The sequence below is a fragment of the Strix uralensis genome, chromosome Z (genome assembly GCF_047716275.1).
Source record: "Strix uralensis isolate ZFMK-TIS-50842 chromosome Z, bStrUra1, whole genome shotgun sequence".
Lineage (NCBI taxonomy): Eukaryota > Metazoa > Chordata > Aves > Strigiformes > Strigidae > Strix > Strix uralensis.
In genome coordinates this window covers 70,333,541-70,349,558 of record NC_134012.1, presented here as the reverse complement: position 1 = coordinate 70,349,558, position 16,018 = coordinate 70,333,541, and the positions used below count along the sequence as shown (strand labels likewise).

The window sequence follows — 16,018 nt, the reverse complement described above, 5'->3', positions numbered from 1 at the left end:
TCCCCATCTCCTTTTTAAAATGAGATCCAGTACCAAAGTTCAGTGTGGCAATACAAATGTACATGTATGATTTTCTCTTTGTGAAGACATTCAGTAATGCCATGATGCTTAACAGTTTAACCAAACTTTATCCCTGAAGCCATACCTTTGCATTACTCTGTAAAAATCAAGAAGCCTTTCACCTAGTTGGTCCAAAAAAAGCCATTCCAAGAACTTATCCAGTTGACAGTATCTTGTTTGACTAATCCACTTCTCATGAAAACATTTCAGCTTAATTTTTGGGAGCTGAAGCTTAATTTTAAAAAATGCTTGAAAAATATTCATACTATTCTAGACATTTAATTTTTTTACCTCATTGTGTATAGTCAAACACGATTTTTTAAATATCAGAAAGATTGTTATAAATTAGCATTTTTGAAATCTGATATATGCAGTTTCTGGACTCCAGATTACAACTCTGTTCATCACAGCTGAAAAGGGCCATTAATGCTAACAGACAGTATCAGCACTTTTCAGGCTGCCAAACACCCACACTGTTACTTTTCAGTAAGGCTGTAGGAAGAATAATTTCTTCAAACACCGTCATTTGCATGGAAAGAGGTGTCAGATCACAAAGCTCAGTGGATGACCTGGATCTCTGCATCCAGTATACCACTAAAATATCTATCGCAGCCACCTATTCTTTTGCGCAATGCCAGATTGACAAACCTGGCAATTCAATAAACAGCTAAACAAGCTGCCAGTATGGATCCTAATTACAGAAGGTAAACGGACAGTTAGTCAACAATAGAGAACAGCAAAAGAGGAATTGTATACAGCATGGATACCTACAGTCTACTCAACTTAAGATAAAATGGGCTGCATTGTATAGTGAAAAGATTTTTAAAATTCATGCCAGCTGACACACCAATTTTTGCTTCACTAGAAATAAAAGTCTGCCTTGATATAGACACATCTTTTTCACACCAGTAAGCCAGAATCCAATCAACCATACCTGTAAATTTTAAGGACTGCCAAACACTGTTAAGGCAAATAGCAGCCAGACTGCTTCACTTATAGCTATGGTTTCAGGCTGTAGGTAGAACCACAGAAAATATAGCTGGAAGGAATGCCCAGGAAATTTATAAAGCTGCCCAGATTTGAAGTCTATGACTGCATACTAATACTAACAGTATTTAGTTCTAAAATATTGTTGAGCATACATGGAGGAAAATGTAATTTATTTATAAAATTCTCAATTATCTATTTTAACAGCATTTTTATAATTTTACTTCTACTACCAGGAAGTAAAAAAAAAGCCAGCTTGTTCAGGTATATTTCAGATCTCCTTTTCTTTTGTAATTTCCTAGACTTCCTCTAACTGTTAAAGTTTATGAAGGTGCCATAGAAGTCAACTTTTTCACTACTGATTTATGTCCCTAGCATGCATTTCAGCATGCCTCCCTGAAAAGCACTCTTTAAAATCAGCACAATCCAAAGCCATTTCATACAACTGCTGAACTCATAGATGTTACCCTTTCTTTGTCAGACAGGCAACAACAGTTGCTGTGTTACTGAATCTCCTCTTTCCCCATACCATTCTTTCAGATAGCACCCTGAAGCATGCATCTCATTATGCAGTGAGACTGTGCCTGTACAGACCCACTTAGGCATGGGGCTGTATTTGCCTCTGCTACTGCCGCCATCTTCCAGGCATCCTCTTCTAGCTATGAAAGTTGGGTTTTTTTCATCTGTTCACCTTCTTTTTGCATTACACCATCTTTTGTGCTCCATTAGAAGGTCATTATGGGCATCCACTTGTTTACTTCTTTAAGAAACATTCAAAACAAATGTATAAAGGCTGTACCTTCTGCACGAGACCCTCTCCTATGACACACAGGAAAAAAAAGTAGCTGTTATTAGGTGGATTTAAAATGTTTTTTACTTTCTTTCCCTTTTCATTATCTATCTGATTATATAGTTCTCCCCCTACCATGTCACTTGTCAGATAAGACTGCAAGCATCTTTCAGCAGGAACTGTAAGCTCCTTTTGTTCTTTTTTTGTTCTTGCTTTATTTTCCTATGGGACCTAGCAAGGCTCAGTCATGATGGGAACTTAAGTTGATGTACCTCAACTTAATTTTTTTCTAATATAACCCCACTTACAGATAATGCAGTTCAAGAGACAACACAACATGTACCCATAGTTACCTTTTGATTCCAGTTTGGCATTCCCAAAAACTTTGTTTACCCTAAAGAGGCTTGTAGCAGAAAACCAGCAAAGATGTCCCAGTAGATCTAAGTGTGATACAGATACCAGAATTTCCCATTTCTGTGTGATTTTATGTTTGTGCAAAATGGGTAATGTTTACCTTTAAGATGTTTTTCAGTCTTATCAGTGCTTTTGCCCATGGGTGGTCTTGTTCTGTTTTTCTAGAAACTAGCATGACATTACATTTATTCCAGGAAAAATACTACAGTACATTGATCTATCAAAAAAAAAATCATCTGAAACAAATGAAGTTAGTGTTACAAGATTGGTTAGAAATGTACAAAAAACTCCCCACTCTCATTTCATTATATTGATATCTTCCATATGATTTGCTCATACTTCATTTCTGAAACAAAGACATACCTCATTTGCTGGAAACTAACTGTATAGTTAAGTCAATATAAAAGTTATTAACGTGATCCCAGTATTATTTTGCATTCTATTATTTCATAAAAGTCACATAATTTCTTTGTCCATAAATCTATTAATAGTGTCATATTTTGACTCATGGGCAGCACTGTTCCATTCCCAAAATCTAAAAGAGCTAACAGTTTTGGATGGGGATCCAAAGAATAAAACCAAGGCTAATTACCTTGTCAATAAAACTGTAATATTAATATTACCCAAATTCTATTTTTTAATTGAAGGAGATTAAATCAGCTGAGTCTATTTGCTATGGAAATGTAAGGGTTGCTTAATGTTTAAGAACACAGTCTAAAGGTTGAATGTCCCATGCTGTCAAATAGTTGGCAAAAATAGAATTTGGGTTTTTCCCCTCTCTCCTTTTTCACATGTTCTTTGATTGGGACAGAAAAGAAGCAATCCTTATCACTGCTTTTTGTATCAACCAATCGAGAGATCTCTCTGTGACCTGTTGGGTTCACTCTGTGTCCCCCCAACAGCTTGACTTCCTGCTCTGATACACACACACACTTTCTAGAGGGCACTGCGTATACTATCTTAAATAAATAATTTGGAATCGGTAATGAATTTTGGGACTCACTGGTGTGAAAACCAAGCAGATGCTTCAGATTTCCTTTCAGACTCACTGGAAAAAAATTTGCAGATTAACCTTTGTTCCCCATTTTTGCTTCTTCAGGCTACAAAGTGAACTCCATCCCAAAAATTGAGACCATTACCTCAGATTTGACTCCTCTGCATCTCTGGTCTAACTGTTTAGAAATTCTGCTGCTACTGCTTCTTTAGTTTCTGTTGAATGTATCCTCTTTCCAGCTTCCAAAGATAAATGTCTTTTTAGAAGTTATACCATACTATCTTTCTTGCGTCTCTCATACACACATTATATTTCTTCATCTTACAAAAGGCTGCTCCTAAATTCTACTCCATTGTCCAGTGTTTTGATCCTATTATCCCCTGCTGAATCTCTCCAAAAATTTCTGGTATAATATCTTATTTAAGCTTTATTTTCAAAACCCACTCTCCCTTCCAAAATTCATCCTGCCTCTCATGCTACATTTATTCCACCAGTGTTCTGAAGATTCCAGATAATAGCAAAAAAACCCCAAACCACAGCTTTCTACATAAAGTAGCTTAGACCTGCCTTTCAAGCACCCTATGCTATTGACACTGAAGTCTCTTTTGGAAAATGACTTCTACAGTGATGTGAACTCTGGTAAGCCAGGTAGATACGTGAACACACAGTTCGTATGCATTTCATTTTACCTCTCCCCTGCCTACTTGGATGAGTTCCTCTAAGCATGACCCTGTCCTCATATAGCCTTGAAATGGGTGGCAATGGGCAGCTTAGTAAAGGACACTGCTGCTAATAAGGCTAAACTTACACCTTGCACTAAGTGGCGCTATAGTAGCTACCAGCTATGAGCTTTCCTCATCTGAAGGTAACTTTTACATTGTTAAGTATGGTATTTCAAGGACAGCATTCACAGGGAGAAGACAGTATAATTGGTAATGTTGGCAGGTGCTGGCTCCGAAAGCTCAGTTTGAGCCTTTATTCTTTAATTTCTCATCATACTAATTTTCCTCATGAGGGCAGGCACAGAACCCGATGGGTGTTAAGAACAGCAATGTTTAGCGTATTGACCCACCTTGATGACTTAAGAGCTATTATGGAGTTTAATGCTGCATAGAGGCCAGGTTATACACCATACTTTTAAATTAAGTCAGAGTTTTAGAAGAATTGATGTGTTTATTGTCCTACTGGAGCTTGCAATTTTGGTCAAATTTTCTTTGATCTTGGTACTGTTAAAACATTAAGCAGAAGAATTATTTGATCTATGTGACTGTACCTCTGAAACAAATTAACTCCATTACAGCACTACTATGATTATTAATAATGTAATCTTTTCAGTAATAGTGCAATTTAAGCTTCATTTAAAATTACGCCTTGGAGTTCAAGGGGAGCAGCAAAGCCAATAAGGATCACATTAAGCCTCTTGTTTCAATGTGTGAGAAGCGTCATTTAAATTTTTCAAGCCAAGTCTTGGCATTGGCTTGGGGGAACTTGGCTCTGCTCAAAGGAACAGCCTTCTGTCAATGTCAAGAACAATCCTGAAGAGTAAAAACAGTGAACACAGAAGGCTGCACTGAACCTCTGAATTAGAAACAAACAGTGAGCAAAGATTAACATTTATCTGAGTCTTCTATTTTTTTCCTCCATTGCAGACATATTAACATGTATGCCATGACTTCATGTTGCTATGTACTCTAGCAATGGAACAGAATAGCAACAGGGAAAAAAAAAAGGAAATCCAAGTATACTTTAAATTGAACTCATGTCTCTGTAGAGAAATTAAAGTATCTATTTTTTGGTATAAATCTTGGAAAATCTCACAGCCTGACTATGACTTGTGCAGCTATGTTAACTGTTCAAAAGATTTTGTCAATCCTGTATGAAATATTTCCTCATCTCCTAATTTTGAAGTTTAAAGTACAATTAGGTGACAGTTTTACAGCTTTGACTGTAGGAGGAAAGCAGAACATACAAGATGTCAGTAAATTTTAAACAGGAAGAAGCAAGTTCTTGTATATTTATCTATGATAAAGATGTTTGTGAAAAGTACTGAATTAGAGAATAAAGCTCTTCTTTTCTCCGGAGGGCACTGGGAACACAGTGTAAGTGTCTGAGCATCTCGACATAGCCTCAGCAACCCTGATTTGAATGACTGCTTCAATTAAGAAAGCAGATGGTCATTTCTTCATAGTCTACTCCCTGCTGGTGTTAGTGCTAAATGATGCAGGTGCAGTTCTGTGGTGTAGAAATACAAATACTAAATTTTATTGTCAAACACATCTTCTTGTAAAAGTAACCCTGTTACTGAATGTTAGGTGCTTCTGTGGTTTCAAAAATTAATGGTTATTTGTTGTTTTGAAGTAACTAAGGTAGGAGAGTTATATTCTAGTTTTTGTGAGGCTGTTCCAGAATATTTCCAAATATTTTAAATTATCACCAATATAAAAAAAAAAAAAATCATGTGACACCATCCTTTATCCTTTAAATGTAAAGAAAATGGAATAAATAGTAATGTGATAGTGACAGTTTGTACCCCGTCATCATAAAATGGGAGCTCCCAAGCAGAATTCTGTGAAACACTAGTTGCCCACAGAGTACTTGCAGCTATTTCTTGGAAGGCTGGCTAGTCATACACTGCTGGCTTTAGTCCTTGTTTCCAGCTGTTATATCACATGAAAGACAACTAAAAATACATTAAATACTTCTCCATACAAGCAAGTTAAAAAATGCTGCAATAATGTTAGGCACTGAAAGTAAAACTGTGGTGTTCAAAGTTGTGAAGAGAAGCAAGGAAAAAAAAATAATTTACAACTTCTCTGCTAAAGTGTGGTCTGTGATATGGCAAGAGAAAACCTTGACAAGGTTCAATTTCCGTATTTCAGCACGTTTTGGATATTCAAAACTGTATCAGATCTTCAAGGTCCCAGTTCAATAACACACTCAATTACAGATATAATCAATATTTTCTGTTACAGTTTGGCCTATGCTTATATACCTCACTGAAATCAAAGCCCATGTGACAAGTAATCATGTATTGACAGCTACATCAGGGGTTCAGAACAGACAGCAATAGATGCTTCCTAGATATTAGATATGTGGAAATTTAATAGGCTAAAGGTGATTCCTTATAAGGCCGGAAGGTGTCACTTATTTGAAATACAAATAAAATGTGCAAACACAAATTAATGAAGTGATGAAAACTGGGAGGTTAGAGTGAGTTGCAGTTTCTGGATTTGTTTGCCTGCCTACTGACAACAGTAAATTTATATTTGCACCATATAAATATAATTTGCATCATGTAAATATAAATTTGCATCGTATTGAATATTCATCTCACACTTCCTTCATATTTCTGATTTTTTTTAGTCTCATTGTTCCCTCAGCTGGGAGACTCCCACACTTCTGATAAAAGTAATTCTTACAAACAACTCAGCTTGCAAAATGTATTACGCTGTGGGGCACTAGTATCAAGGATGCCTCACCTTAGACCAGTCTCCCATTCTCCAGACGTAGCATTTGGAATAGTCCTCACAGTCCTCTGCTTCTTTAGGTCTTGTGGACAAAACACATTTCTTGCGGGGATTGGTACACCTCACAGTCCGATGCCGTACTCCCTTACCACATTTTACAGAGCACTGTTGGAAAAAGATGTTTTTCAGGTTCTACAAAAGTTGCCAGTTACCCCATTTTATCTGCTTTTAATGACCTCTGACAGGATAACATAAATATTTCAATACTTCAGTGACTGCTTGACTTCCAATCTTCAATTGCATAGACACTGGATTTGTTAAAAACTAACAAATGAACAAAAATTCCTTATGGGGCAGAATGATATTTTTTTCATTTTCAGCTAAAAATATATAATTACATCAAAAATTATTTGCTTAAGGGAAAACTAGGCTTTTGGATAAGAAACACCTGAAAAGTTATTATGAAGTGAAAGCAAAATGTTATACTGAAAATATTAGGCAATCTCTGTTCTATGAATGGAAGGAAATATAATGAAAGAAAATCTAAATAATGTTCATAAGAATAAGATATGAAGCAACTTCAGAAAATGTCAGCTAGTGTCTAATAGACCTTTTCTGGGAGGGAAAAAAGTTAAAATGAAAAAGTAAATATTCTAAACTATGCAAGTATCCAGACTGAATTTGAAAATTCAAAGTCACTGCATATACAGCATGTGAAAACTCTCTTCAAGTTGCACAGAAGGTCTTAATCTATGTTTTTTTCCACCATTCCCACTTACACTGCCAAAAATTATGCCATTTCCTTCTCAAAACATTATCACTGCTTTTGATCATCCCACTGCTTGCAGATCAAAATTCTCCTTTGCCAAGCTGGTTATAACTGCAGGAAGCACTAATGGCTAGCTTCCAATATAATGGTGATAGTAGGAATGGCCACAGAAAACACCTCACTCTTCAAAATATATTTATTGCTTCCAACAAAAACATGCTCAATTATTTCTCCTCTCTCAAGTAAAACAAACCAACCAACTAATCTCACACCTCTGTAAGTGAATAATCTTCTCACAACCAGCTCTTGCATTGTAAACCTCTGTGTACCAAACCAGGAACTGCTGCTATTTACTTCTCTTATCTCTACCTTAGCATCTGCTTTTTATCTTTGAAAACATTCCCTATGTCTTAGCTCTTCCTTACTTGGGGATCAAGGGGTGTTGCTGAGCAGAGGAGCCCAAAGAAGGGACTGCATCCACATTCAGAAGCTGCTATTTGTATTTTGAACCCAGAGGGACCCATAGCACAGCTTCTGGTACGGGAGGCAATCTGAATTGCCTTTGCTCTTCCAGTGGAATGAGAAGCACCAAATAACCCCTTCAGCTTGTCCAGATGGCAGCGATAACAACACTCTTCTTCCTCCACTGTCAATTATTCTTAGAAGTAGTATAGCTTTTTAGAAGAAGAAGAAAGCCAAATGGACATGCACATTAAAAGATCTTAAATAGAGCTTTCTGAATAACAGTTACATTTTACAGCAATGCTTCAGGATGCAAGTATGCAAAATCGTGTTATTTACAAGCTCTTTCGCACACTGCTTGTGCTGTTCTTGGAAAAAGAGGTGAGAAGATAGGAAGGGAAGAAAATGTTCTTCTTTACAAGCAGCCCCCTCATAGCCTCTCTGAAGCAGAATGGCAGCAACCATCTACTGATCAACATCCCTTGGTACAAAAGTGTTTCAGAGAGGATCCCACTCTGAGCCCAAGGTCTGGTAGCTGATAAGTGATGGCCATAATTCCATTTACTCCTAGTTACCTACTACTACAGTCACGATATACTTGATTATACGTGCTTGAAAACTGGCCATTATTCCAGCTCATTAACTAGGTAAAATGTAGTAATTCTACATGGCTGGTTTTCCTAGTCCCTGGTCCCTTTGCCAAATCGTTGCATGAGGACCTTGAAAATCATTGGGCTGAGCTGTGCCACTTGCCACTGAAGAAATCATATTCCCAGAAAATAGGCATAAATAATCACTATGAACTATTTGTATAAATAAATGCAGGACCTCAGACCAGACTCCCGCCTCCCACACAGTCATGCAGTCCTGGCCTTCACAGCGCTGTGCAGAAGCAGGCTTTGGCCCAAGGCAGTCTCTCTCCCTAGCTCTGATCAGGGTCCCATTTCTGAGCTGCTGTGTGCAGGCTACTTGTCTGTTCTGGGTCCCTTTTCCACATGTCCTTGAACATGGAGTCCATTCTGTCATCATCCATCTGCAAAGAAATACAGGCAATGCAGTAACAAGAAATCAGGAAGGGAAAAGTACCATCACATCATCTTTCTCTCCTGCTTACCAGTACACACACCCAAGACATACTTGTGTATTTTCTGTCTCCTTTTCAGTTCACTTTGTTAATGGACTACTTATTAATCTAACATATTTTAAAATAAATAAGATGATGTTCGTATCATTTATTTCCCTAGTCCATGGTCCCTATGTTTTCAGAGTACTCTCCTCATTATAATTCCAATTAAAAAAGCTCCGAAATGCACATACATTTTTAAGACAACAGATCACTGATCAGCCTGTCTGTTATTCTCTATCTATATGACTATATGTCAAGTGCATGCCATGCATGTGAAGTCCAGCATTCTTTGAAAATACTCAGTTACAAGACAGAATCCCTCATGTGTGAAAGGCTTGTTGCTCTAGAGGAAATATAAAAGCTCAGACTTCTTCATGTTCTTCAGGGTCAGGCCTAACTCAGGTTGCGTGATTTAAATCACAGCAGCAAGGAAAGCTGATGCATCTTGGCAGAGCCCACATATCTGGAGAGCAATCATTCAAGAACATAATTTTCCCCAGTTGTTCTGTAGCTCCAGACTATGGTCATGTGCCCTTAAAAATCAAACAGACCTGTCACTGATGCAGTACAAAAGTGTATCCCAGGAGACTTAGATTACAAGGGAGATTTTTTAGGAAACTGAGATTTAACAAATCTGTTCCAACCTTCTGTCACGCATTTGTTGTAAGAAAATAAAACATTTAACTAAGATTTTTTTATTATCAGTCCAGAGACTCAATTTACAAATCACAGCCTGTCAAGATAATGCAATACAGTTTAAGATACTTCTTCAAGTGCCAATAACAACTAGTTATGCAAGTGTATCCTTTAGTTATATTTCTGTTGAAAGCTAACAATATTTGTTTTGTAATAATCACTAATACTGTATTAAAAATTGGACATAAGGATCATGATATCTTTCTACATCTCTCAGCACAGCATCTCTGAATACAGTTAGCAACATTTGAAATGTTTAATTTAATAAGCTGCAAGAAGTACAAAACATTCAAAATTTATAGTTGACAATGCCTCAGAAAAAGATCAGACTATTACATTTCTATCCACTAAGTGCACAGTGATGTAAATAAAATAAAGATCTGCTCAAGTATGTATATAATGAAATACAAATAATGCCTCCAAAGTGTAATGCCCTAGTCTGGGGAAGTCCAAACCTCAGTGGTTTGGCCTTAAAATGTATCATACCTTGCATTTTATCAATTTCAGTATTTCATCCTTTTCAAGAAAGCTATGTCTTCTGGCTCATTTTACGTACTTTTTCAACAATATTTTCATTTTATTTACTTTGCATTGTGTTTTTTTTTTTAAATACCATCTACCTCTCATCCAGATGACTGCAGTAGACCTATCCAAGTGCTTACTCCTGGGGATGCTAGCCAACTATTGCTAGCTGCTCTCCCCTCCCTTGAAAGTCCACACAAGACTTTGGGACTTTATTCTTAGCTTCTTAGCTGCCATATGGAAACAGGATGGCAAACTGAAATGGTCAGTGCCAGTCTGGCTAGCCAGAGTAAGGAGCAGGCTGCCAGCCCAGCTGCAGGGACACCAAATAGGATGGGCTTTGCAGGGCACAGGTTGCATGCTGCAGCTGCCTCCTGGGGTAAAATTCAGAGGAAAAAAGCTCCTTCTGCTTCTTCCACCATTCCACTGTCAGAGTCTAGTTCTGCCTATTGATCCCCATGCAAAGGGATGGGGGGAGAGGGAGGAGCGGAGCGAAGGGAAGGCTATCTATACTTCAAGTTGCATCCATGTAGAAAACCTGATTAACAGTTATTTATTTATTTATTTACTGCTTAGTGCACCCAGAGCTTACCCACAGCTTTTAAAGGAGCAAAGCCTTGACTGAACGAAACACTAAAATATATCATTAATTAAAAGCACAGGATTAAATCCATCTTCATATGAACAGCATTTGAATTTCAATTTCATAGTACACATCAGTCTCTGAGAACACTTCCTGAAGAAAGTAATGAGCTGCTTTATTGCAGCTCTCTTTCATTAAAAGTCAGGAGAAACAACAGCCAGTGTTTCTGTTTTCCCTGTGTTTTGCATTATAACCTCTTGGATGTATTTATTTACTGCACATGCATTGCCAGAGGCAGTCATCTCTCTTAGCTCCTAAGATTTTCACATCTAGATATTACAGTTTAATTTAACCAAATCACTATTACCTGGTCTGGCATGGCTGCTCATTGCACTTGCGGATCTGTGGTTCAGGTTTTGTTAAATATTTGCACTTCTTGTTGTCCACAAGACTGATATTCTTGTTCATAATCTTTGTGCAAGAAACTGTTGTCTTTCTTTCACCTAGTGAAAAATAAAGCAGGTATGTGGGAAAACCAGGAATATGCAACTTTGTTAAAAAAGGGAAGGACAAAGGTGTCTTTATCAGGTACAGATACTTCATGTACAGTTTGGCTAAAAGAACTGTAAAACCTGTACAAGAAAATAAAAGCTATCAGGAAGCCCAAAAGGGATATTAAAGTTTGTAGGCAACAATGTGATTTTCTAGTCCAATCTTTGCACACCACTGTCAACAGTTTTGCTGCTTTATTTGTGTAACTAGTCATAGGCCAAACCTTCAGTCTTACTGGAATAACTGTTTCTCAGCCACTGAGACCCCAGCATTGAGAAAAGCTTGCAGAGGAATTACATAGAAAAGTATGGTTGTTAATTAACATATAAAATAAGGAATGACAAGTCCTGCTTCTCCGTCTTGCTTCAGTTTAGTAGTTCTGCCTAGTTTAGCAGTATATTGGCAGGCGTGGCTGGCAATCAGCTAAAGGGAATCAGCACATGCACCCTTCAGTAAGGAACCTGCACTATTCCCCATGAACTAAAGAGGCCACATAGAATTATTTAGGAAGTTGGTTACTGCCTGCAGAGATCTAGTGCATGTTCTGTACAGAAACCTTGCCCTGATGGGTGGGTTGGAGCCTGGTGTCTCTTGAAGCTGGAAGTGTTAGAAATCAAAATTTAACGTAATACCTACCGTAAGCAGTAATTTGCAATTAGACTGGAGTCTAATTTTTAGAAAACTAGCAATCCTTGAATTAAAGATTTCACTTAGTAGAAAATAGGTTCATAACCATTTATTCCTATGGTTAGGATATTTTTAATACTGTTTCTATCTGGAAGTTTACCGACAAACAGGGTGTGTGCAGGAGCAGGGTAGACTTAAGCACGCAATGTTCACCAGTGGTCAGAAACATTCCTGCGGATGGAGTAGTTAAGTTATAAATGCACATCACGTGTGTGACCACAGCTGACATTTTATATGGCGCTTGTGTACGTGAGAGCACATGCAAATAATCCATCATATACAGCGTCTGAAACATTTAACAATTCTTTCTGCATTTATGTATGCATCTGTGTGTTCATATTCTCTCACACACAAAGAAAGCTTTTCTGCAACACAGGAGGTCGCAGATCAGTTACATGTATAAACATATGCAAAACCACATGGCTTCATCAATAGTTTCAATCTGACATATGCTTTAAGCATTTAAGCAAAACTACTGAAAACTGTTATATTTTGTAATCAGATTCATCAAAATATTGATGTTAAAAATTGAAACATAAATATTTATACACAGTACAAGCTGAAGCATTTTAATTTCATAAATGCTTCATATTTAAGCCAAGAATTAAAAGAATAGTTAAAATGGTTTTGTCTAAAGTAAGAAAAATCCTTCACTTGTATTTCAGAGTGTTTGCAGTAAAAACACCTTTTATGGAACTTTGCATTAACTCAGCTATTTTAGACTATAACATAAAATGAATGTCAGTTACAAGATAAAAATATAATAAATAAACATTACAGTAAAACACTTAAATATTTATTTAAGCATTAATGTAGAATAAATTACCAACATACTCATACTGCATTTTAAGACTTCTCCAGATGATAGGTAACTTTAGAAAGATTTGGGGCAATAATGAGAGATTGTGGTAGCATTTAAATTATTCTAAAAATACTTCAGGAAACTGTAAAAAGCATGAAAATTCCAAGTGAATAGGAACACACTACTAAGAAACAGAGGATGCTACTAGCACCACATACAAAATACTTTCAGGGAAGAAGCTTTCTTACCAAACCACAAAAAGCATGTTTATGGAAACTACAGTAATCTGTCATGACACCAGGATTGTTCACAGAGTCAAAGGAGCTAGAACACTGTGTTCCTTATACTGCTGTTATGAGAAAGTAAAGTGTTGCCAGGCCTTATTCAATCACAAGGTGTTCAACAGTTTTCAGAACTGCTGATTGGAGCAACCATGACTGTCAAGGTCATAAGCAGGAAAGACAGGTATCAAAAATCAATTCAGTATTCACAGTCTATGTCTGACTAATTACACAGGTATGAACAGATCTCTACAGGTTGCATTCATTAAAAAAACTCTCAAGCGTTTTTTCAGTGTAGTTATCTATCCATCTTCTAAACAGCAGTTTTAAAGGATTTTGTTACAGCAATACTGTTCATGTTCCAGTATTTGTTTTCATAATCGTATTTTGTTCTTCCAAATTCACATTTTTTATGGTTTATAAACATAAACATAGGAAAAGTAACACATCAGCATACTAATATCTGCTGTTGTAATATTTGTTCCATATGTTTCTGGATCATCCTCAACTCATGTTACTAACTGTACATATTTGATCCGAGACTGGGGTTCAGTTTTTCTGTAGTTTGAAATGTCTTTTACAGATCATTTATCTTCAATAGTTCCAAATATGGAGTGGAATGCATATGAACTTTCTATTCTTGTTCTAGCTCTTGCACTTGTATTTCTTCTTGGAAACTGTGTCCTGAATTTGCTTTGCTAATCTAGATTTTGTTCCTTCACTACCATCTTTTTCTACTTACTTTATTTGGTTTGAATCTTTTCCTAGAGTTATCACTATTCTTTTAATATAATCAGGAAGCATGAAGAATGTCCACCATTGTATGGAATCATACAGCCACAATGAGGATACTACTATTAAATACAACACTTATCATCAGTCTTAAATATTAATACACCATGTGTTTTAATCGAGACGTATATATACACACACAGCGTATATACATATATATGCATATTGTATACACACACATACATGTATTGCATATTCTGTATATACATGCATATTGTACATAAATATACATTTTTAATATTGTGTGTTTGTAGATTATTTTATTTTACCTCCTCCACATACAGCATCACAGTCCTCCCAGCCAGAATGAGTCCACATGAAAAGAGGCTCTGGCACTTTAGAGCTCTGATTCTCAGGAAGAGGATCCAGTGGGATTGTGTACTCGTAGTGTAGACCATAGCTCTGGTCATGGAAGAGCAGCACCTACAAGATACAGAGAAGAAAACCTACCTATGTAGACAGACACTGCACTACAAACTCTGAACTGTGAGGAGATAATCTTGACAAGCATCACAGAATGACTTAATGCCCTATAGCCCTTCAATCCTCTTGATGGATTTTGTAGAAAAAATTAATGAGAGCATCCAAATCAAGACAATGGGAAAAACTATTTTACTTAACATAAAGGTCAGAAAGCTCTCCATGTGAAATGAGCAAACAAAAATCACCAGAAATCTGCAGGATGATTATGTCCTGTGATTTCAGTGCTCATAAATAGAGGAGGTCTTTCTTAGATGCATCAGATTTAAAACTATTTTAGATATACCAGATAATTTGTATTTGAAGGATTTTGAATTGTGAAGTACTTCCTCATCATCTCTCCCTCTTTCTTTCTGATGACTATCAACTTCTCCACCCATACACTGAAATGCATCAAAACTCTACTTCTTCATGGAGAACTTGATGACTGCAATCATGAATTGGTGAGACTGTGCTATAGTCATTCAGGACAATAAACATCTGATATTAATTTGAATCCCTCTCCTTAAGCAGCACATCAGCTTTTATGACATTTATAAGAAAGCTGAAACCTTCCATCCTGCCTCAACAACATAAAGATTATTCTGCGATTTAAATGCATTTCTTTAGAAGTGGGCTGACAGATCTATATAGATAACCAATTTTTATATATATATATATATATATATATAAAGCAGGTGTATCTTACATAGATCTCATTATCTTTGGGAGCCTGGAAAAACACTAGTTATCATGCTATATCATAGGAATCAGATAAAAAACCCCAATCCATATTGTCATACCAGTAAATGCAAAGGCGATGTTGTGGGACCTTTGGCTGATATTTTCTCCCAGAGACCTCTCCGAACATAATGGACAGTGGTCCCAGCAATATTGTATGTTCCTGAATGCTCTATCTTCCAGTCACTATTGATTGACTGTTTTCCAGCATCTCGAAGAGCTGTAAAATATATGATAAAAGACCATACATATATATATCTATATATATAAAAGGTGTCTGTTCAGTAGTGATTTGGGTCTCCTTTCATTTCCTGTTTGGATAATTTTATAAGTAGGTGAAATCACCTAACCATTTGCAAAGATATTTATGGATCCTACTATACATGAACTTCAGTTAGAACATGCTTCAGAAACACTTTGTGGAAGGAATGCTTGGCAAAACCATGTGTGTTTAACATTACTTGAAGTTAACATCAGTGTTTTAATGCCTGAAGAGACTGACAGACTCCAGCATATTTCATAATTTGATCACTGAATTAATTTAAGGTAAAGGAGCCATTCTCTATTCCTAGATCATTTCTACAATCCACACAGGCATGGGGAACAAAATTTTCACAAGACTTCAAGATTTGTGGAATTAGGCTAAAACTGAAAACATTCTAGTTCAGAATTCTTTCCCCTCTAATAACTACGTTTGCCTTTTTCACCTTTAAATGTGACAAAACTACTGTCATTGTACCTAAACACTTATTTTATACACACTCACCACAAATCTGATGCTCCCAACAAATAGGAGAAGCTTGTTCTTTTTGGCCGAATCATTCCTCTTGTTGG

General features: G+C 36.6%; 1 protein-coding gene across 1 annotated transcript in view; it reads right to left on the bottom strand.

Annotated features, from left to right (window-relative positions):
* Nucleotides 1-16,018, bottom strand: part of ADAMTS19 (ADAM metallopeptidase with thrombospondin type 1 motif 19) — a 152,601-nt gene that overhangs the window by 13,760 nt on the left and 122,823 nt on the right. Inside the window, exons 17-21 of the mRNA XM_074855368.1 lie at nt 15,247-15,404; nt 14,254-14,407; nt 11,238-11,373; nt 8,772-8,976; nt 6,725-6,877 (exon numbers count right to left, since the gene is read on the bottom strand). Coding sequence (XP_074711469.1) covers nt 6,725-6,877; nt 8,772-8,976; nt 11,238-11,373; nt 14,254-14,407; nt 15,247-15,404 — 806 coding nt within the window. The remainder of the gene's footprint in view (nt 1-6,724; nt 6,878-8,771; nt 8,977-11,237; nt 11,374-14,253; nt 14,408-15,246; nt 15,405-16,018) is intronic.